At 40.6% G+C, this 21,918-nt stretch overlaps 1 protein-coding gene across 5 annotated transcripts in view; it reads left to right on the top strand.

The window, feature by feature from the left end:
* Positions 1-21,918, top strand: part of tmem132e (transmembrane protein 132E) — a 483,984-nt gene that overhangs the window by 425,090 nt on the left and 36,976 nt on the right. For all 5 annotated transcript variants that reach the window (XM_085173740.1, XM_085173742.1, XM_085173741.1 and 2 more), the window contains 2 exons: positions 8,397-8,540; positions 20,916-21,121. In XM_085173740.1, the coding sequence (XP_085029866.1) occupies positions 8,397-8,540; positions 20,916-21,121 (350 nt within the window). The remainder of the gene's footprint in view (positions 1-8,396; positions 8,541-20,915; positions 21,122-21,918) is intronic.

Genomic DNA, 21,918 nt, shown 5'->3' with positions numbered 1-21,918 from the left:
CCCTAAGGACCCCAAAGCGCTTTACATATCCAGTCATCCACCCATTCACACACACACTCACACACTGGTGAGGGCAAGCTACATTGTAGCCACAGCCGCCCTGGGGCGCACTGACAGAGGCGAGGCTGCCGGACACTGGCGCCACCGGGCCCTCTGACCACCACCAGTAGGCAACGGGTGAAGTGTCTTGCCCAAGGACACAACGACTGAGACTGTCGGAGCCGGGGCTCGAACCGGCAACCTTCCGATTACAAGGCGAACTCCCAACTCTTGAGCCACGATCGCCCCCTAGCCACGATTGCCCCCTAAGGCCGAAGGCCATCAACCCCTTTGCAAACGTTAAGCTGTTCCACCAGTACAACGTTAGCTAATGTTTTCTCTTACAATACAGAAAATATGCTTTTAAAAATATTTTAAGACATAAGAAGGAGCTCTACACAGACAACTCCTGAGGCTTTGTGCTTCTAATAACAGCTCTTGGTTATCTGTTATATATTTGCATAATTACAACACTTCTGCATCTAAAGCTCCATTAAATATACTTGAGCTGCAGTTATGACTCTGTGTGCTTCGCATCTGTTGCAGCATAAGGATCGCTTAATATCTCTGGGCTCCTTGATATTTGGGATTAGCATGCATCTTGCACCCAGATGTGTTTCGCTGCATTGCAGAAATACATTTCTGCCTATATGGCTTTGCCCTGTAAAATTTGCAATACAAACCAGGCTGCATGGAAGAATTTGCCACCTCGACTCTCTCCTCACTTGGTCGAGTTGTTTATTGTAATTGCTTTCAGTTGCCGTCGCTAAGCGCAGCCGTCATGTAAATGCTAAAAGGAGATTGGCATTCTTGACATTTTACTATTTTAGTTGTTGTGGAATTTCATGGCCATCGCTAAAAATACTTCCCTGCTTGTGTTTTCAAACTAAAATGAAGAAAATGATCCGTAACAAATTGCACAATGAGACCAGTCAGGCTTGATCAATTTAAAAAGTTTTCACATCAGTGGAATTTAGAGTGCTTCCAATTAGTCTATCAAGGATTGCTTGTTTTTTTAGGTTTTAGCCTAAACCTAAAAAACGATTATGAGCAGGCAACATTTACTATTTCCAGATGTTAGGATCCAATATGGTCACCTTGAAAAAGGAGAGTATCTTGTAAATAGGCTTTTTTTTTCATATCAAAGAGTGAGAGTGACCCTTCTGGTCCAGATAGAAATGTAACACACTTTCAGAACCGATGATAGAAACTATGCAAACTGAAAACAGGTGGGTCTATCAGAGCAAAAGGAGAAGTCCAACTGATCGTCGCAGATTCTTAAGTAGCTTAAGTTTAGCTCCTCTCCCCTTTAGAGGTGGGAATCACCATACATCTCACGATACGATATTATCACAATACTTAACGCACGATACGATATTATTGCAATTTTTAAAAATATTTTGCGATATTCAGATTCTGTACATAAAGGTAAACTTTATCAATATTCATTTTATCTAATAATATCAAAGTCTCACACTCAGTCTTTCTCTCATTTCAGTTTTATTGTTGACAAACTGAACGGTTTGTATTACAGTCTAGTCCAACTTAACTGAACGCAACCATCTGGTACAATTATAGCTATTCTGAACTATGCAGTTTATGAAAACTATGCAGCCCCTTCAGCAACTGAAGAATTTGAAAGTAAATTAAAACAAAATATAATTTTGGATTAAATAAAAAAGTTTTAAACTTAATTAAAATAAAACATGTCTTAAATTAAAATAAGTAAACTGTCATGTTTATTGCTGCCAAAAAAGTTAAAAGTTAAACACATTTGGACAGTGAAGGAATGTCAGGATTCTTGCTCAGAAAAAGGATCAACATGCTCTGAAGTTCCAGTCCACAAAACCTTTTTTTGTAACAAAATATCGATTTCTGCTGTCCCTGTATCGATACATTATTAGCAAACAAAATATCACGATACTACACAGTATCGATTTTTTCCCCCACCCCTACTCCCCTTGAAGGTCTCCCCCTCAGGCAGCACAGAGGGGCTTCCAGCTCCTCTTCCAGCCGTGTTTAGACAACTCTGTAGAGGTCCTGTTCTCACCGCTCACGTGATTGCGTGATTTCACCATGGACATCAAACTTGTGCTGAAAGCAAACATCAACTTCTGCGTCAAACTGACACAACCTTCATGTCGAGGATCATTACCGGTGATGAGAGTTGGGTCTCCTGCTATGACCCAGAGACCAAACAGCACATGCCACTAGCAGAGACTGCAGTGTCCAAGCCCGAAGCCATCACATTAGGTCAAGAGTGAAAGCAGAAGCATTTTTTTTTTTCATTTTTAAAGGGTCGAACCGTCACATCTGTGATAACGACCTCAGCTTTGGGGCAACCTGCCCCATTGCTGCAGCTTTGCTTTCTTACCCAAAATTACGCTAAGGCTAAATAGCTCCCATTTCGACACAATGGAAGAGATCCAGCGTGCGTCATAATGCAGAATACTGCAAGTGGTGCAAAAGTGCACTGGCAGACGTTCAGGAACAGGACACCATAAAAGAAGTTGAGGCAAGTTTTCATGAAACTTTTTATTTGCCGCTAGTTCCACATAATGGTGATTGTTTGTGTTTTCAAAGTCGCTGTGGTTATTTGGGGGGGACATGAGTAATTTGCTGGCTATGACTGATTAATGGTGATGGTTATGAACGTTGAATTCTCAGCACCGATCTGACCCTGCAGCAGGTGCGTGTTTCTCCAGCCCTTAACAGGAACATCGTCTAGCAACAAAGTATAAACAGGATGATTTTATGACCAGATTGCAGAGTAACTATCACAACAAACATGAACACCGCTGCATATTTAGCAGTTCAACCAATGTGTCCCAAGGGCTTTTTTATTAGCATCTCTGTGTTGCCCAGGTCAAGGTACTAAAATATTTAGAGCGGAAACTAATTATGTTAAGACTACAATAGTCAAAGAAAAACAACTCTAATGATATAACAGGAGTCTGACTCTGATATTGCACATCTTTCTTCTTCTTCTTCTTCATTTTTCTGTGCTCATTTTAAGCTTCGCCGCATATATGCAGATCCACTAGCACTTTTCAGCTGGTGGCAAACGCCCACTTATAGCCTGTAGAACAAATCGTCTCTTTGTGAAACTGTGGATATACAGAGGTGGGAGGCGGTTCGGTCCTTAAAATACAAAAACGATGCTTCTTGTGTCACAAAGCGACAGAGATGAATGTCTAGAGCGGAGTCACGAACAGCGAACGAGGAGCGAGAACAGCGAGGGCGAAGAATGAAGAAGAGCGTCTCACAGAGAGGTGGACGTCCCCGGGTTGTGTGCTAACTACAGCTCACCCGCTGCCGATGACAGGAGGAAGGGGGAGGAAAAGGAAGGAATTACTGGTGAATTTAAAGTGTCAAAAGTGAAACAATTCCAGGGTGGTAAGGTTAAATCAACCCCGGGGCTTATTGCACATGTTGAGCCGCTATTAACACCAAACCACTAAAGCCCTCTTTCACATGACTTTATTTTAAGAGAGAGAACTGGCAGGACGATGCAGAGGAGGGAGTAACAGTTATGCCAGGTTCCCTCTTCCATTAGCTGCTCTCTGCCACGGCATCGACCAGATGTTAAATAAAAAATGATGTTTTGTGTTGCACAAACTCTAGAGCTTCAAGTCGTGTGTTATTTTCAAATGTGTACGCTTGTGCATTTATAAAGACACACATCTGGCAAAAAGTATTTGCTTACATTATTCAAAGGCAGCTAGAGATGGTAATAGTTTTGTGGACTCACATGCAAAGTAAACTCGCCTCATTACTCCACAAACCCAGACCCCTGTGGGCATTTGCAACTAAGTTGTGTAGAAATGGGTTGTACAACGTCTGTAATCACAGCTTAGAGGAAACTGACATTACATACACACACATAAACACAAAATCTTCTCAAAGAGAACACTTTTTTTAAAGTTATAAAATTGTAAAACTAAATATTACAGAATTCTTTTTTTTTTTTAAGGTTATTTTTCTTGATTTATTTGGTTAAATTGGAAAACGTTCACTAACAGGTGACCTGTTATGCTTATTTCCAAGTTGACAATCTTATTGTTGGATTCTACTGGAATAGATATGCACGATTCAAAATTCAATTCAATTCAAAATTGTACAGCACATTTAAACTCAACAGAGTTGACCAAAGTGCTTCACAATTGGTTAAAAACAAGAAAAAACATTAAAGAAACAAATATAGATAAATTAGAAACAAATACAGATAAATGAGAAGACAATGAATTAACAATAAAAATAAAATAAAACGTGCCTGATGGTTCTCATACTGAACTCGAATTAAAAGCTAAAGTAAAAAAGTGAGTTTTAAGACATGATTTAAAAGACTGAATAGACTCTGAAGTACGAATCTCCTCTGGCAGAGAGTCTGGGTGCTGCTACTGCGAAGGCCCGCTCTCCTCTACGCTTCAATCGAGACCTTGGTTGTGCTAAGAGCATCTGGCTAGACAATCTCAGTGCTCTTTTGGGGTCATACATGTTGAGGAGTTCGTTTAAATAACCGGGCGCCATATTATTTCAAACTTTAAAAGTAAGGTTGCCCGTCACAAGCAGCACGTGGTCTTGATTTGATACAGGCAGAGCTATAGTTCTCGAATGACATTTTTAGAGACATCTATGATATGAAAAAAATAATCAGGCTTTAGCCCAGTTGATATTTTTTACCTGGGCCTAATGATGTCTGGCGCGCCACTTTGAATTGTAGTTTTGTGCTTTTAAAGTCACAAAACAAATCCACTTGCGTTCAGTAAGATGACAACAGCATTTTTAATGTTTGCTGTATTGTATTTAAAAAACAGTTTCACTGCTTCCCGAAGAACTTGATAAATAAGTGAAACGATAGCTGAGCAAACTGATGACTGATCGTTGTTCTCTCTTGAATTTAGGTAAGTATAATTAGAGATCCCATTGCAGCACACATTTACTGGTAAAGTGTCTCGTGTTTTGATTTACCAGATGCTGGAACAGCAAGGAGAGCTTAGGGAGGATGTCTTTCAATTAGGATTGTCCCCTAGAGTCCAGTCAGTTATCCAAGGTGGTCTGGTGTGCTTTGCTTCCCATAAATTGGCCCCACGCTCTAAGCTAATAAAAAAAAAAGGCTGCGTTTCCTGCCTGATGCCTTAACTTCAATAACAAAAATAAATCAGTTCTAATGCTAGAATTTGTCGAACACATTTTGTTTTATTATTCCAAACAAAAGGTCTTTGAAATAGGTTTAATCGTGGGGTTTTACTGGGATGAGAACATATTTGTGGTTAATACAACTGCCAAAAAGCATGCTGTTCCCCTAATGGTTCAGATCATTTTAAAAGGATATAAATGCATGTGGATAATACAGATACGAGGAATAAGGTACTAACAAGAAACTAATATAGATTTATAATAGAGGTCAAAGAGGACCTAATAGACTTTTCTTTAAATATAAAAGAACAGAAATAAAAGCTCCACTCATGAATCTGTTATGATGCTATAGAGAAGGCATATCTTTAATATGGTTATCTCTGTGAGCTACGTCTCACCCACTGGCCGTTCAAACCTTCTGTTTTTGACGGGCAGCCAATTACTAACAAGACTGATGTAAAGGGACAGAGAAGGAAACTCATGTTTGTTTCAGAAAGTACAAAAACTTAAAATAAATAAGCATTATTTTTGGTTACTGTGAACCATAAAAAGGCTTCTCTATTACCTTCAGTAATACCTAGTGTAATATCATGCAACTACTTCATTAGGTACGTGTTGCTAGTACTGGATAGCAATAAAAGCCTTAAATCTTCATGGCACAGATTCACCTGATCAGAGATTTTGGTGCACATTGATATGACAGCATCACACAGTTGGTGCACATCCATGATGTGAATCTCCCATTCTACCGAATCCCAGAGAGTCTCTTCTGGACTTGGATGTGGTGATTGTGGAGAGTGTTAACTCATTGTCGTGCTCAAGAAACCAGTTTGAGATGATTTGAGCTATGTGACATGGGTTGGCTGTGCTGTAGGTATAAAGGGATGAACTTGGTCTGCAGAAAATTTGGGTAGGCTGTGGTGTATGATGCTTATTTAAGCTGAACCCTCAGGGGCTCAAAGTACTCAAAGATAAACTTATATTGTCCAAGTTTGGTGATGCAAATGTAGCCTCAGTTTCATGTTCGTGTGGTCTTCTGCTACTCTAGTCCATCGACTAAGACATTTTGTGCATTCAGAGATGGAGCACCTCTGCATACCTTGGTTGTAAGGAGTGGTAATTGGAGTTACTGCTGCTTTTCTATCAGCTCAAAGAAATCTGGCCACTCTCCACTGTCCTCTGGCATTAACAAAGCAGTTTCTCTCAGAGCAATGCCGGTCGTTTGGTAGTTTCTCTTTTTTGGTTAATAAAATTGGCAAAAAGCAAAAGGCTTTTCTCTCAGGTAGCACTCAGTGAAGTTACTCTGTTTTCTAACTATAGTCAAGAAAGTTCTTGAAAGTTCTGTACTTGTTCTTTTTTTTTTTTTTTGCTACATCAATGATTCATGATTGAACTTTGATGGAAACGCTCACTGTTAAGGAAATGATACTATATATATGCGCTTGCAAATCCTATTTCGTAGAGACTAAAGTACCTTGCTCTTTTGCAGTCTTAGCTGTCAATAGTCAAGACTGCAGAAGTTTATTTGTTAGTCTGAAACCCAAATAAGGACACTGTGAATACTAGTCAAGCTCTCATCCAAATGAAGCTCAAATTCTAAAGATGAATTTGTTAACAGTAAATGCAAATTAACGCCCATTTCCACTATTTCTGAGCGGGCTGGTATTATGCAGGCTCTGGTCTTCCCTCAGGAAATGAAAGTATATTTTTATGCACAGATTTGTACTGTTTCTGCTCTGATTTAAAGTGGAAATGTCCTTACTAATGTAAAAGGAGACAAAAAAAAAAAAAATCATGCCCCATAAAAAGTGACAGCGAGGCTGTCGCGTGTTGTATTAATTTCAAACATTTTCGGTTTTGATTAAAAATGAGCCAGCAGACACACAGGAATGACTTCCTTTTAATTCCTACTTCTGTCCTCTTTTGTGTTTGCCTCGGTCTAGATCTGCGAGTCAGAGTGTAATGAGTTGACAATTCTGTCTGATAGCAGACTGATTTCATCTCTGGTTGTGCCTATCTAAGGCATGAATTCATTTTATGATTAATTTAACAACTGCTTGTGTGCTCACATGTGTTCCAGCGAGATTTCTGCTCATGTTCTGGGATGATGTTTGGGTTTTTTTTCTCTAGCACTTATGTTCATTTTTTTGAGGGTGTATGAAAACAAGAGATATGTTAACTAATTAGACAGCAAACTAGCAACAACACTTCTAAACTTGAATAAGAGTGTCCAGCGTGTGTGAAAGAAATGCCTTAATATTAAGCCGCCCACTCCTTTCCCATTCTGCTTTCTACATTTTTCCTGTGTGCACCACAGGAGAGGCTGCTGAACAAAACCTATGGAATCATGGCACGGATTTGCAGCTGTGTCAGTCAAACAAAGGAAACATTAAAGATTTCTTTCGTGTATCATTTTCTTATTTTTTCAGGTAGTCTTTGTGTATTTGTTGTTTATGATCAAATCAAACCCCATCCCAGCAGTTCGACTACGGTTGACAGATTTTTGATAATATGAGCAACTGAGACATTGTCAGTGCATTTCCCTTCGCGCCCTATGCTAATTCAAATTCTAATTACCCTATACTTTCTCTCCTTTACCCGCACGGCTGTTGATTCAAACTAGGATAATCATGTAGCCCGTTGAATGGACAATGAATGAACAAAAATGGATGCATTAGGCCTGAATAAATGAGCTTTTCTGTCATACGTCCTCCCATTAACAGCTATTTTAACACATTGCTCTTAAATCTCACACTGACAGCAGCACTTTCTCTCACTTTTTCCGGAATAATAAGGATTTCAGTGATGCATCCAAGTGTGCCTTAGACTTGTGTGTTCCAGCTAAAATTGCATAAAGGTTAGGTCCGTCACAGTGCATCAGTACAGTAAATGTCTTGTTTGTCTGAATTTTTTACTTGAGGTTCTACAGAACTAGGGGGGGAAAGAGGTGGTTATTACTTTTCTGTCCATTTCATCCCCATTTGGAAAAAAAGTGCACAGAAATAAAAATGTCAGTTGATGAAATCCAATGAAAGACGTCTCAGTATAGAGTAATGAGTTCTGCTCCGCCACTGAGAGTATCACCTAGTAGGCACAGGAGCCCTGATGGTAATGGCTTTAAATGTGGACATGAGTAATACTGATGAAATATCAAGGAAAATCACTCTCTGCTGCTCCGCTGTTTCGTGAATGCCATGTCTCTTTTTTTGTCGCCGTAGGACACCGAGATTATCAACACGGCCATTCTGACCGGACGCACTGTGGCCATTCCTGTCAAAATGGTCTCGATTGAGATGAACGGGGCAGTCACTGACGTCTCGGCTTTCGTGCAGTGCAAGTCCTCGAATGAAGACATTGTTAAGGTAGGCTAAAAGTGATCTCCTCTATCCGAAAGATGCTTCCATGTCACTGCAGTCGCAACATCAGGAGGAAGCTTCATTTTCGGCTGCTCAGTATGAAGTAATGATTTGATTCTTAGTTTATTCGTTATGTTCTTTGTATGGTATCGCCACACCTACAGCATGTGTGGGAAACACTTCATTCATTGAGATTGGCTTATCTGATGTGCTGAAGTACAAAGCTCATCATCTCTTCTTGTTCCCTTAAATGTGATGACTAAAGGAAAATAATAAACAACGTCCCGGGATGCAGAACAATCTCACGCGGGAATCCAAGCTGCGAGTGCAATATCAAGTCTCGTTTGTTGATTAAATAAATTAAATTGGGATCACAGCAACTTGCAGAGCACATTAGAGGCTTTGATTACACTGTTGTTATTTTCTCCACTCAGTTACAGTCGCAATAGATTGCTCTATAGGCAGATTGCATAATTGTATAGGCAGAGCAGTGAAGTGTTGCGGTGCCGTCTTGCACCGTTGATCAAAGTGATGGTGCAAGGGGAGACGTGACCTTCGTGGAAGTAGATAATGTGTCTTTTTCCACGCAGATACACAACAGTGCAAACAGTTCAGCTTGGATGTGGTCCCAGTGCTGGCATATGCAACTTTTAATGAAGTTGTACTAATAATTATGAATGTAGTTTTAATAAATGAAACCAACAAAGAGGTTGTGTGAATTTAGAAGAAAAGGGAAAAAAAGATTAGAGAGGACTGAATGTGCTAACTCAAAAATATCTCAGTACGCAATAAAGCAGTCCCCGAGGGCACAAAAGTCTCATGTTATGAGGGATAAATGAGATGAATCGAATACAATCAACCCCATTCGGATTGTCTTTTGTCCATCCGTGTGTATAAAAAACTATTTATGTAAAAAGGGGGAAAAAAAACTTAACATTTTTAATTAAAATAAAATCGTTTGCCTTAGTTTTAGTTTTCACTCTGAGCCATGTCCTCGTGTGTCCCTGCCAAGTAAGGTTGTCAAGTAAGGTTTCTCATCAATACAAACATGCAATAAAAAAATAGCAGCGCAGAGATATTTCAAGACGTGCGTTATAGGGCTGCCACGATTACACGATTACAAAGCTTCAAACGACGCGTCGACTATTAAATCAGTCGTCGACGATTTTGATAGTCGATGACTGATTTAATAGTCGACGAGACGTTTGAAGCTTTATAAGATCACAAAAGACGCAGGAATAAGTAGTAGGATTTAAGAGTGTAATAACGGACTGAAACAGAAGATGGCAGCACTGCATGTACAAGGATGCCAGCTGCCGTTAAACCCCGAAGAAGAAGAAGTAGCTGTGTCCCAGAATTCATAGCGCAGCCCTGCTCAGTTTCCAACAATGGCGGCAGCTAGTTAGTTTTAATATTACTCTTATTATTCTTTCTGGGTCACAAAATAAACGTTTAACATATTTTCAGGCGAGAATGTAGCTGTGTAAACTTCAAATATCTGCTCAGTTTATCAAGACACCACATATTTTCAAAAGCGCTCCAGAGACGTCTGTTACCCACTAGCTTGATAGCTAGCCGGGGGCAAGACTCACTAGTGCCCGTGAGAACACCGGACTCCTGGCAAATCGTTTTCAAACCCACCGCTGTCTTTTGCTACTCAGGTTAAACATATATAAGTTACTTAGATAACTTAAAAATGTTATTGTTTGGCTTTTTTTTTGTATTTTATTTGTTCCTGAGTAAATCGATTTGGCTGAGATTAAAGTTATAGTTTTTACACAGCTGAATAAACGTCAAGCAGACAACTGATTATCAGAAGTGTGAGATGCTCGAGAATTTACTCCGGTGTCCTGTTATATTTTAGATAGCAAGGAGCAGACGGCTGAGTTTATTAAACTTCACCTAAACAATCTGCAGATTTCATTAAAATTTAATAAACTATCATCTTGTCTTTATTTTTAGTTAGCACATACCTTAAACACTTCAAGCTGTAAGCTAATGATAGTTATATAAGAGCAGATGCATGCTGGTGCAATAAGCTGTACGCTGTACGTCCAATGGATGCATGATCTGATTAGTCGACTAATTGCAAAAGTAATCGGTGACTAGTCAACTATCAAAATAATCGTCAGTGGCAGCCCTAGTGCATTATATTATCACCCTGTCTATCAGAGTTTCTTCTGTGTAACTGCTTCACCTACGGCTGCACTTTATTTAAAGGTTGTGTGACGATTAGAAAGCAGTTACAGCCTCGTGTAAATACACTAGACTTGGAGGGAAACAGCCATCAGTGAGCAGCAGGTCGCAGTGTAATAAGCTTTAACTGTCTGGATTATTGTTCTGTGGTACTGTGTGTGTGTGTGTACACATATATATACAGTACATGTGTTGTTGTTGTTTTTTTAATGGCTTTGTGATCACACGTTAACCTGAAAGCTCATCTTTTCTTTCCTCAAAGGAAAGTTATTTCCTGTTGGTGTGTTGAAATGCAATATGAGGTTGACGTAGTTATCTGCTACCGTATTTTTTTGGACCATAAGACGCACCGGATTATAAGGCACACTGTCGATGAACGGGTCTGTTTTCATACATAAGGCACACCGAATTATAAGGCCCGTTAAGCGAAACAAGCATTAGCATTCGTCCTCCAGCTTCACTGTTTATGTTATGCTAACATAGCTGTGTTGCTAGCGATCATGTAGCACATCATTATATACCAGCTAGCCCAACTTTAGTAACCTTACAAAAGTCACTGCTGTTTAGTTTTCTGTCTTCATTTAAGTTGGAAGTGATAGCAGAGCTGTACGTTTAAATTTTTTCAGAAATCTCTCAGTCAGAACATGCTTTATCATGTTTAGGTGGAAGCTAGCAAGCTAACTTCCTGCTAACTTCTAACTCTGTTAAATTTAATTAATTCTGTTTTTTGGATGCCTGGATGTTAAACATAATTGTTACACCTGGTAAAGCAGCAACGCTGATCATTTTATTAAAGATGAAAGAATTTAGACAGTTTTTAACTCTCAGTGATGTCGCAATGTTTGTTTGACTTTGGGATCTGAAGCGGACGGAGTTTTGCACCCAGATTACTCCGCAAGGCTCCTGACTACGGTAGCCGTAATAATCCGACAATCCATCAAGTGGCTCGGCTTCGTAGCTTACCAAAGTCGTACTAAAACATTTTTATAAGGCGCACTGTCGATTTTTGAGATAATTAAAGGATTTTAAGTGCGCCTTATAGTGCGGAAAATACGGTAATTATGTGACAGTGCTTTTCAGGCCATGTTGCACAAAGTAATCTAAGTATGTCCCCCAGTCAGTCAACCAAAAGTTTGCTAAAACAGCTTGTTACTAACAGCCTCATGAACATCCAAAAAAAGTATTACTGAACCGTGAATCACATGAAGCTGCTCAGGTAGAATCAAGAATAAAAAGTACGAAGCTGGAAATCTCCGTAACAGGTCCCCTTTAAATATGACCGCATTAATTTCCTTCTATTTCAAGAATCCATTCTGTGCAGAAGTGTCTTTTGTTCATTGAATAGTAAAACTATCATATCCATTCAGACTAATGAAATCCTTTGCAGCACTTTAGCAGCTCCTGAAGGTCAAGTGAGGCAGGTTTGATTACGGATTTTACAGACTGAGGCCATGAAGCAGAATCAGACACCTGCTTTTATCACATCAGCTGGGACTGGCCGGTATCTGTTCTTTTTAACTGACCCGTATCTGTCCAATATATTTTCACTCTGATATACCGGACTAACTAATGTTAGCCACCTCACACGTGCCATGCTATCTTGTAAATAAATTGGTCCCAATTAATGGCTTGGATGCTTGAGGGAGAATGGATTCATTTATGGCTTTCCAGTAGCGACATGTTCCTTAAAGGTGGGAGGGGCTCCAGTGGCGGTGCATTGTATTGTATTGTACTGTCACTAGAAAAGAACAGGTGTTGCTTGGGGACGACTGTCCTCAGCTTGTCATTTATCATTTTTCATTATCCTTTAAAGACAAGGCGCTGGGCCATGTGATATTGAGTGGGCTTGCTTCAGTGATCCTGCCATTGAACGTTCGAGGCTAATTTAAAACGAGCCCTTCAAGCCCAGGAAACGCACGAGTCATGACAGTTCAATAAAACGAGCCGCGGAAAGCAGAAATAAGAGACTCACGCTGAGCCTGATAAAGGTCCAACACTCCATTGTGCTGTTGTTGTTTTTAATACCGCAGACATTAATCTCGTGCCAAAAGTAATGCCAATCTTTTCTAATCACATTTTCTTCTTTTACTCCAGACATTCTAGTTCTTTCCAAAGGTTCGTCACAGCCCCCATAGCCTCCCGACTTAAGACTGCAACTGAAACAGCAGTTAAACTAAAGTTATTTCCAAGACGATGTCTCCGAATGAGCCTTTATTTTCAGGCAAACACTCATTTGGATATTTGCCAACTCCTCAGGCTGTTGTCGTTTTTTTTCCAGCTTGAGGGTAAAAATAGGTGAGAGGCTGTCATTTTTCTTTACAGACACTTTTATTTCTTAACTCTTTGGCAGTAACTAAGGTGCAGCGAGCCTGTGGCAGATAAGCCAACCTGCACGTGCACAGTTGTATTTGTGCGCGTGTGCAGCTGCAGGAGTAATTATTCAGGCACCTTAGTGAGACAAGGTGGGACAGAATAAAGGAAAAGGGGTTAAGGGAGTCTGTTAGGAGGTCTGAGGAGTATTTGACAGCCATTCACCGACCGTCCATTTCCGTGCTGTTGTGACTCATATACCCCGTCTGAGGCCACAGATAAGACCTTGAGCCTACACGTCATATCTCACGCTGTACAGCGTACCATCCTCCCAGCTTCGCTTCCATATTAGTCTGATGTACTTACCTTTAGTACAAATTTAGTTTCTGAAGGACAAGAAAAAGGCTTATAAAATCAGAAATCACCGCTTGCCCTTTCTGCTGTGCGCGTGAACATCCTTGCAGCTCAGGTTGGAGTTTGTTTTAACAACTTGGTGGGATTTGGCTCTTAAGGAGATGTTGTGGTCCTTGTTTTTGGTTGAGCTTCTTAGTGCTCATTAAGGCTCATCCTGTAATGATATTTTTCACCCAAAAAAAAGTGCTTTCCACTTGGGGAATTCTGTATGTGATGATGTCCCTGTGTTTGCTGACCGCCGGTCGACCTCACTAATGCTCTTATGGCTGAGTAGAACCAAATGCCTGCAGTCAGGTTCCATCCTCTGTTGGAAGGCTTAAAAACAGTAAAGTGGAGACAGACTGGCAGATTATGAATTGCTCTGGATTTAAATGTCTTACAATTCATGGCAGGAGCACAAGGTTTTTGGAAACAGTAATTTTTTTTGTAGACTAGATTTTAAGATATGCAGGGTGCATTTTAAAAGTTCTGCCTACACTGTGCAATTCAGATGAAAGTAACTTTTCAGTGTTGCGAGGCTGAAATGAAGACTCGTCTGATTTGATATGCAAACAAAGATTTCTGTGATGTATTCTGCCTCAAACCTCTGCAAATAAAACCAAACTACCTGGATGACTAGAGTTGAGTTCTTCTATATTAAGAAGTCCATGTTTACTCATTACTTCTTGCATTATGAAAGATATATATATAAAAAAAGAATGTGGATATTTTATTACATCCAAACAAAAGGCCCCAAAGTTTGCAGAACAACAGATCATTTTCACACTCAACACCATCAATCCTGCCAACAACAGGATAATGGGGACTGGCTCATTTAGCTAACAGAGCTAAATGAACTCAGTGTTTGCACTGTTCTTGAAGCCAGGAAACATTCATCACACAGAGACAAACTTCATTGCAGCTACAAGACACAATTCCAGTAATCCTAGCCATATGTCAAATTTGATTTCGGTGCTAATTTAATACATGCATTATTCCTAAACGGAACCTCAATTTGGCAGAAAGTCCTGTGGAGTCATTTAGTGAACATTTAAATTTCAAAATAAATAAATGGGGTTTCTTTTTGTAAATGCAATCCACACAGGAGAAATGTGTGAAGGTCTTCAGGACGGCAACATTTCCCATCCAGAGCAACTCATTCTTTGCTATGTGTGTCTTTGTCTGATAAACTTCAATGAAATCAGAAGTTGCGTGGTTTAATTGAAGCTTGCATTTTTTGAGCACCACCAACATAAAAGTCCAGGGGGGACTGCAACCTTCCTAAAACCAAAATATTTGTTGATCTGTCCAAGCATCTGCACTTGCCTGTTCAGAAAGAAAACATTGCCACTGACACTCCAAATAATGAGTGTGGTAGGACTTGACCTAATCAGCTAAAGAAGGGCAGGAGACAGATGCTGTCCAGTGTAGCGAGTGATTTATTCATCATTTTTGTGACCAAGCAATATTTACAAAAATAAATAAGAAACTCAACTCCATTATTAACTCAGTTCAAATAAACATAACTGAACTTAAATCAACGGAAATTAAGGTCACATGCATACAGCTACACTGACCTGATCCTTTCTCCTCAAACACCTGCGTTCATCAGCTTAAATAGTCCAAACAATCTCACCCCTGTACTACTCCATCACATAGGTAAAACAAACATTTCCCTACTCAAACATATACTGCTACTCTTCCCTAGCAATAAAAATCTACAGTGTAATCAATACATATTACAACAATAAATCAATTTCTCCATAAACACCCTCTAAAATCAACTTTATTAAATTACAAGGATTCTCCCCCTTCTTCATCTGGTCTCTTCCTGTGACCTCAGACTAACCAGGAAACTATAAATACAGGAAGTGACGCTACATTTCCTCCTTTTGATCCTGGGACACAGGTAGGTAAGGTGAGTTCAAGCTAGACAAATTAACAGTTTAAATAAATAACATGTTAACTTAACTTGTCAGAATTGACTTAAACCAAGATGTTACATTAGATAGTCTGTAAAAGTGCAAAACGTAAATAAACCCGGGACAGTACATGTTTGCCTACTACAGAATACATATGAGATATGGCTAAATCAAAACAAAAATGTTCACTGAAAATATCAAGCTTTTAACTCTGGACAAAAGGTGTTCTCACCCCCTTTGTCATAATGAGTAAACATGAAAAGGTTTGAGACTGATGTTGATACTGTTGCTATTTTTTAAACATAATTACATGTTGTTGCTCTCACTAATGCCATGTTCAATACTGAGCTAATTAGGGGTGGTGGGGGTGAGTTTTATTTATCCAAAAATGCAAAAATATACAAAATGAACTAACAATACAGGAGGTTTAAGAAAGAAATGCCCGATTAATAACTTAAGATAGCTTTGAACCAACTGTTAAACAAAATGAAACTTATTTAACACAAGAAAAGGAGGCGACTTTAATAATGGCTGATCAGAACAGGGGAATGCAAATACGAACAAGTCATCTAACAGCAACAAAGCACAACCAACAGTTAGTTTAATCGTCACGTCAAATTAATAATAATCAACACAAGACTAAGCAAAGGGGTAACTTGCAAGTCAAAGAAAATATACAACATTTAAGATAAATTATTTAACTAATCTACCCCCCACGAGAGAGCTGCATTTGGTACGACCCATTCGGCAGCTAGCTAACTGTGCGTGCTACAAATACAACTAATATATTTTAACAAGTAAAATACATTTATAAAATAAAAAAACGTATGCATGGGGGTTCACAACTTCACAGTTGTGCGGCGGCAGGTGCTGCAATCACAATAACATTTTCAAATCTTTGTGTCTTTATGTTATACCCACTAATAATCAGCACCCATGACCCTCGCAGACTAAAATCAGGTTTAATCAGTCTGCACTCATCAGCCGGGCCACCAGAGGTTCTTTCACTCGTTGCTCGTCAGACTGTGAATGTTTGTGAGCATTTTCTGTGGCTTCAGGGGAGATTTTACAAATCAGATCAAATAACTGCAGTGAGGATCACGTTATCGTTGCTTTTAGCTGGACATTAATACATTTCAATGCGAAGCTTGTGTTACAAATGGGTGCTAAAATGTTTGTGGTGTCTATGAGGCTGGGGGGGGGGATGCAGTCGAGCTGCATTACGAGAGAGGCAGAATTCAGATTTTTAACCACCAAGGCTTTAACGTCTTGGTAGCGCAGGCCTCGGCTGCTTTGTGTCTCTCTTCTCCCTCCAAATTTGTGGCAGTTCAGTGCTAAATAGCTAAAGTACCCCTTGAGAGGGTCCCATGTAAATAATGGGCCGATGCCGTAATGGCAGTAAATCTACATTAGATGTCTGAATGCCCGAGATGCATCAAAATTATGGCTCAAGTTTCACAATGGATTTCCTAAACAAATGTTTTAAACTGCTGTCAACGCAGAATGTGGGTGAACAGAGGACTTTGCAACATTAGTGACCCCCCGGGGGAGCTGTCACATTACAGTGGCATTAGAGCATTGCTCACCCCAAGGGCAGATGCCGCTGCCTATAGTGGAACAGTTAGGTATATTAATTGAGTTAATGTTATGGAATAAAAGCACAAAAGGATCGTAGGTGTCTTCGCCTGTGTTGACGCAGTCGTCTCTGTGTGCGCTCTCGTGACCAGCGCACGACCAAATGCAGCACTTGCACTTGTCCCGATGATCTGTCTCCACCCCGGCAATCTGCTGGCACCATGGAAGATGCCACAGCGCATTAGCAGCGCTGTGACGGCATGTGGTGGCTCAGTGTGTGAAAGCCCTCCTCAGCAGGCCCCCACAGGGCCACTGATACCCAGAGTTGCTAACAGCTTTTGACTTGCAATTAGCCAGCCAAGTTTATCAGCAGCAATAGCTGCAGGAGCTGAAGCGGTGCTGCAGCTCGAGCGTGTTTGTGTGCGCGTGTGGTCGTTTGTCTGTCCGTGACTCGAGGGTATAACGGAATACGTGTCAGGCAGATATTCTCAACGCTACACGAAGAAAGCCATGCTGTGATTAATCAAAGGTGGCCGGGGTTATTGTGTTGACTTACTTCTTTTTTTTCTTTTTCTTTTTTTCGGGTAACTCAGTTCATCCAGATAAGGCTACACATCAACAGACAGGGCAATAACATGAATTCGGTGGTAGCCCATAAGGTCAGAACCTGCAAAATTGCATTAACTGAACCAGAGGGAAAGACTGTCATCTTAAGAAGTCCTTCCAGCACCCACCCCTCCTCCATCTCTGGCCTGTCTGCATGTGGGGAATTATATTACCCAGACCTCCTCCCAGTTATGATGAATCCCCAGCCCTGAGAAGACTGGCCAGCCCGACCTCCATTTGCGGGAGATTAGATCCTCTGATTACAATGCCAGCTACCTCCCAACACTAGATAAATCTTCAGTGGAAGCCCAAAAGCAAAGCCCTCCAGATCCATTGCAGTTAATAATTTAGTGTTCGAAGCGGACAAGTATTTATGATAATTCAAATGGAGCGGGAGATTTTTGACTGGACGGAAAACCTAAAGAATGGTTTCGAGTTAAAAATGGCATTTGCAAAGACTTAAATTTAGAAGTGTCCACATATTGAATTCATACTGCGCCACAAATGATTTCCCATAATAAGAGTGTCTCGTGAAAGCTGAAATGTGTGAATATATTTATCTATGTGCCCAAAGGTGTTATGAACTAAAGTTCATGTAAAATGTCACATTGCTGTCAGCACTCTTATTATATAAATAATGTGCTTGCCTAAAAGCTTTTCTTGGCATATTGTGTGTCTGTATAATTGTTCATAGATCATTACGATGGGAATGGGCAAGAGAGGTGGCGGGGTTGGGACGTGGCTCGAATGCACGATTTGCGCTCAGCGCGCTTAACGCTGGGTTACTTAGAAGCACTAATAGGACTGCATGAAAGATGCAAATTAGATTAGAGGAAAGCATTTTGTTTACAACACTTGTCCACAGCGATGTGCCGTCGGGATCGGAAACTGCAGAGCTTCAGTCTGATGTAATCTAAGAAGCTCTCGTCTGGTCTGCTGCATACCAACATTTTTAACATTTTCCTGTAGATTCTGGTCATTGTTTATACATCCCGATATATTTTAAACAGTTAAGTAGAAGCTGCATGGCTGTTACACAGTTGCAGTTTTTTAGAGTTTCTGTAGTTTATTTTAACAAGATTCTCGGCCAGTAAACTAAGACTAACGAATGGATACTTAAAAAGCTTCAGACAATCAGTGTGAGAGATGTCATGCCACCCCATGTGACCTAGGCCATATGTTCTTTCTGTGCCCAAGACTCCATGGCTTCTGGAGTCAGTATTCAGTTATTCTTTCCAAGGCTCTTGGGACCCAAATCTGTATGGACCCTTTTCTAGCTGTTTTTGGGCTTCCAGTCAACACTGGTCTAACCGACCCTACACACTTCAAAATATTAGCCTTTACATCACTTTTGGATGCACGGTGGCACGGTGGTTAGCACTGTTGCCGCGCAGCAAGAAGGTCCTGAGTTCAATTCCACCATCAGGCCGGGGTCTTTCTGTGTGGAGTTTGCATGTTCTCCCCGTGTTTGCGTGGATTCCCTCCGGGTACTCCGGCTTCCTCCCACCATCCAAAGACATGCAGCTTGTGGGGATAGGTTAATTGGATAATCCAAATTGTCACTAGGTGTGAAAGTGCGAGTGAATGTGAGTGTGAATGGTTGTCTGTCCCTATGTGTTGGCCCTGCGACAGACTGGCGACCTGTCCAGGGTGTACCCCGCCTCTCGCCCTATGACAGCTGGGATAGGCTCCAGCGCCCCCCGCGACCCTGAAAAGGATAAGCGGAAGCGAATGGATGGATGGATGGATCACTTTTGGCTAGACGTTGCATCTTACTCCTTTGGAAATCTTCAAAGCCACCTTCAGTTTCTTTTTGGTTTAGAGATGTGATGTCATTTCTTAAATTGCAAAAGATAGGCAATGTGGCGAATGGCAAATACAGAGAATTTTATTGTATCTGGGGCCCCTTCATAAACTGTTGCAAGTCATTGAACGCTCTACCAGCTGATTAATATCATATCCCCCCCCCCCCTTTTTTTTTTTTGTGTGTGTGTGTTTTGGGGTTTGTTGTTTGTGTTTGTTTTGGGTTTTTTCTTAGGTTTTGTTTTGTTTGTTTGTTTGTTTTTTCAATTTTATTTAAGCGTGGGTGTGCCTGTGTGTGTGTGTGTGTGTGTGTGTGTGTGTGTGTGTGTGTGTGTGTGTGTGTGTGTGTGTGTGTGTGTATTATTGTATCTTTTCATGTAAGAAAAACTAAAAAATATGTGAGCGGAACAGATTGTATTGTCATTGTAAACTAATGTACACTTGTCGCTCAATAAAAATATGAAGAGAAAAAAAAGCTTCAGACACCGAAAATCCGAAAATGTAAACGTCACGCTAAAGTTACCGCTGATTTTGATTGATTGGTTTCATACTTCTGGCTCGTGCTATATTCACACTGCTTGTAAAAACATACAAAAAGCACGGCCACCTACGCTGACGCAACCATCCTCTCCGACCATCTCTGGGCTCTTTATGTGTGTTATATGTGAGAACACTGAAGCGTGTGATGGTTGATGCTTCACGCCATTATTGCAGCAATGAAAAAAGCTTTTCGAGCATCACACAGCGACAAGTGTCAGTTTGTTGCTTCACATAGCAGGTTTCCACTGAAAAAGCTTCATAACCCGTCACCTTTTGCCCAAGTAGTGTGAACACAGCACAAGCATGGCAAAAACTGCTGATGCCAGGTTAGATGGGGTGAAGATTTGCAAACTCTGGAGCCTCTGAATAGAAACACTGTTCTGTGCACTTTTGTAACCCCAACACCGTCTAGTCAGTGAGGATTTTGTGATATCTATCTGCAATAGAGTTAAAGCATTAAAATATCATGTTTAAAAATGTCAGTCGTCACATATCTTGTGAGAAATGGGGGTTTTATTGCGATATTCATAATCCACAGACTCACTAAAGAGTTTTCATTAGAACTATTTCTTTAATATAAGGCAGTTCCTGGATAATCCTGAAAATCCATCATCTGGAAATTGACTGTTAAGCCTGTCATTTCCTCCAAAGATCTCCTGAAAACAATTTCATCTACTCATGGTATTAGGTTAAGGTTATAAGCAGTGAAAGGTATCTTTAAATCAAATCCTCAAAGTTAAAACTAAGTGTGTGTACCGCAAGTCAAACCAGTTTTTCTTGTCATTTTGCTCGGACAAAACAGTTTGAGAAAAATGAAGCAAAGATGTGAGATGAACTTTCACATCACAGTCAAACGCACAGCTGTGTATTTGCTCTGCTGGAGGTATCAACCTTGAAATGCTCTAGCATGAAATGTGGCAGTGACACCTGCATCCATACCGAGCTGTTTATCATCACACATCGCTTAGACTCTCTGCCACCGATGTGACCATTAACATATAGATAGTCTCTGACTTCTGACCGTGATCTGTCCCAGGTGTCCATGAATTGTGACTACGTGTTCGTCAATGGGAAGGAGACGCGGGGCTCCATGAATGCCAGGGTCATCTTCAGCTATGAGCACCTGAGCGCGCCGCTGGAGCTGACCGTCTGGGTTCCCAAACTTCCCCTGCAGGTTGAACTTTCTGACAACAACCTGAGCTTCATCAAAGGCTGGAGGGTCCCCATTCTGCCCGACCGCAGGTGAGCCTCAAGTCCACCCTAAAACAGATAACATGCAATGTTGGAGACATCACAGTTCTCTACGATAACATCACAGTATTCAATAGATAGGAATAGTTTCTTTGTACGCTCTATATTGTTGCTCACACATGTTTTGGTCGTTTAGAACGTATCTGTGTGTTTATATTTTGCTGTGTTGTGTCATTATAGCAATTTTACAGTGTTCCCACTATTCACACAAATCCGTCCTTTTATAATTGGTAGGTCAAAACAACAGATTCATCCATTTTTCCTCATCCTTTGTGTGGTTTCAAATTACACCGGTAGCATACCAGAAGTAGAGTGTGCTTTGAAAAGTGCCTTCTTTACCTGCTCTGTGCAGCTTTTGTGAAAAGTAGACCCGTTGCTATTTTAAGGTGCACAGAGATCCACTTCTGGGATGTGTTGTGGTACATCTGGTGGAGACTTGAATGGATGCGATCATCTCCCGCCGCCACTCCAGGCCCAGAACAAATCACAGCCGTGACGAGTGTATTTCAGGGTTTTGTCGTTCCCTTTATGAAACTTCAGCCAGACAGGCTTCAAAGATTTTGCTCTTTTGAGAAACACATTGTTGTTTCACTCTTCTGTATAGTTGTATAAAAAAGAAAGTGTCATTTTAGGACATGATAGAAATCATGCTTGTTCGGTCTTTTTCTAATTTTAGCGTCAAAAACTTTCAAATTTAACATGCTGAATGAGGCCTGTAGAGTCTGATTGCATGGTCTAACCTTGGGGTAAAGTTTCTGGGAGCCACTCTTGGGAAGTTGTGGGATAGT

Source organism: Neolamprologus multifasciatus, chromosome 10 (genome assembly GCF_963576455.1).
Source record: "Neolamprologus multifasciatus chromosome 10, fNeoMul1.2, whole genome shotgun sequence".
Taxonomy (NCBI): Eukaryota; Metazoa; Chordata; class Actinopteri; order Cichliformes; family Cichlidae; genus Neolamprologus; species Neolamprologus multifasciatus.
The sequence above is the reverse complement of the archived record's forward strand: the minus strand, read 5'-3'. Positions and strand labels throughout refer to the sequence as shown.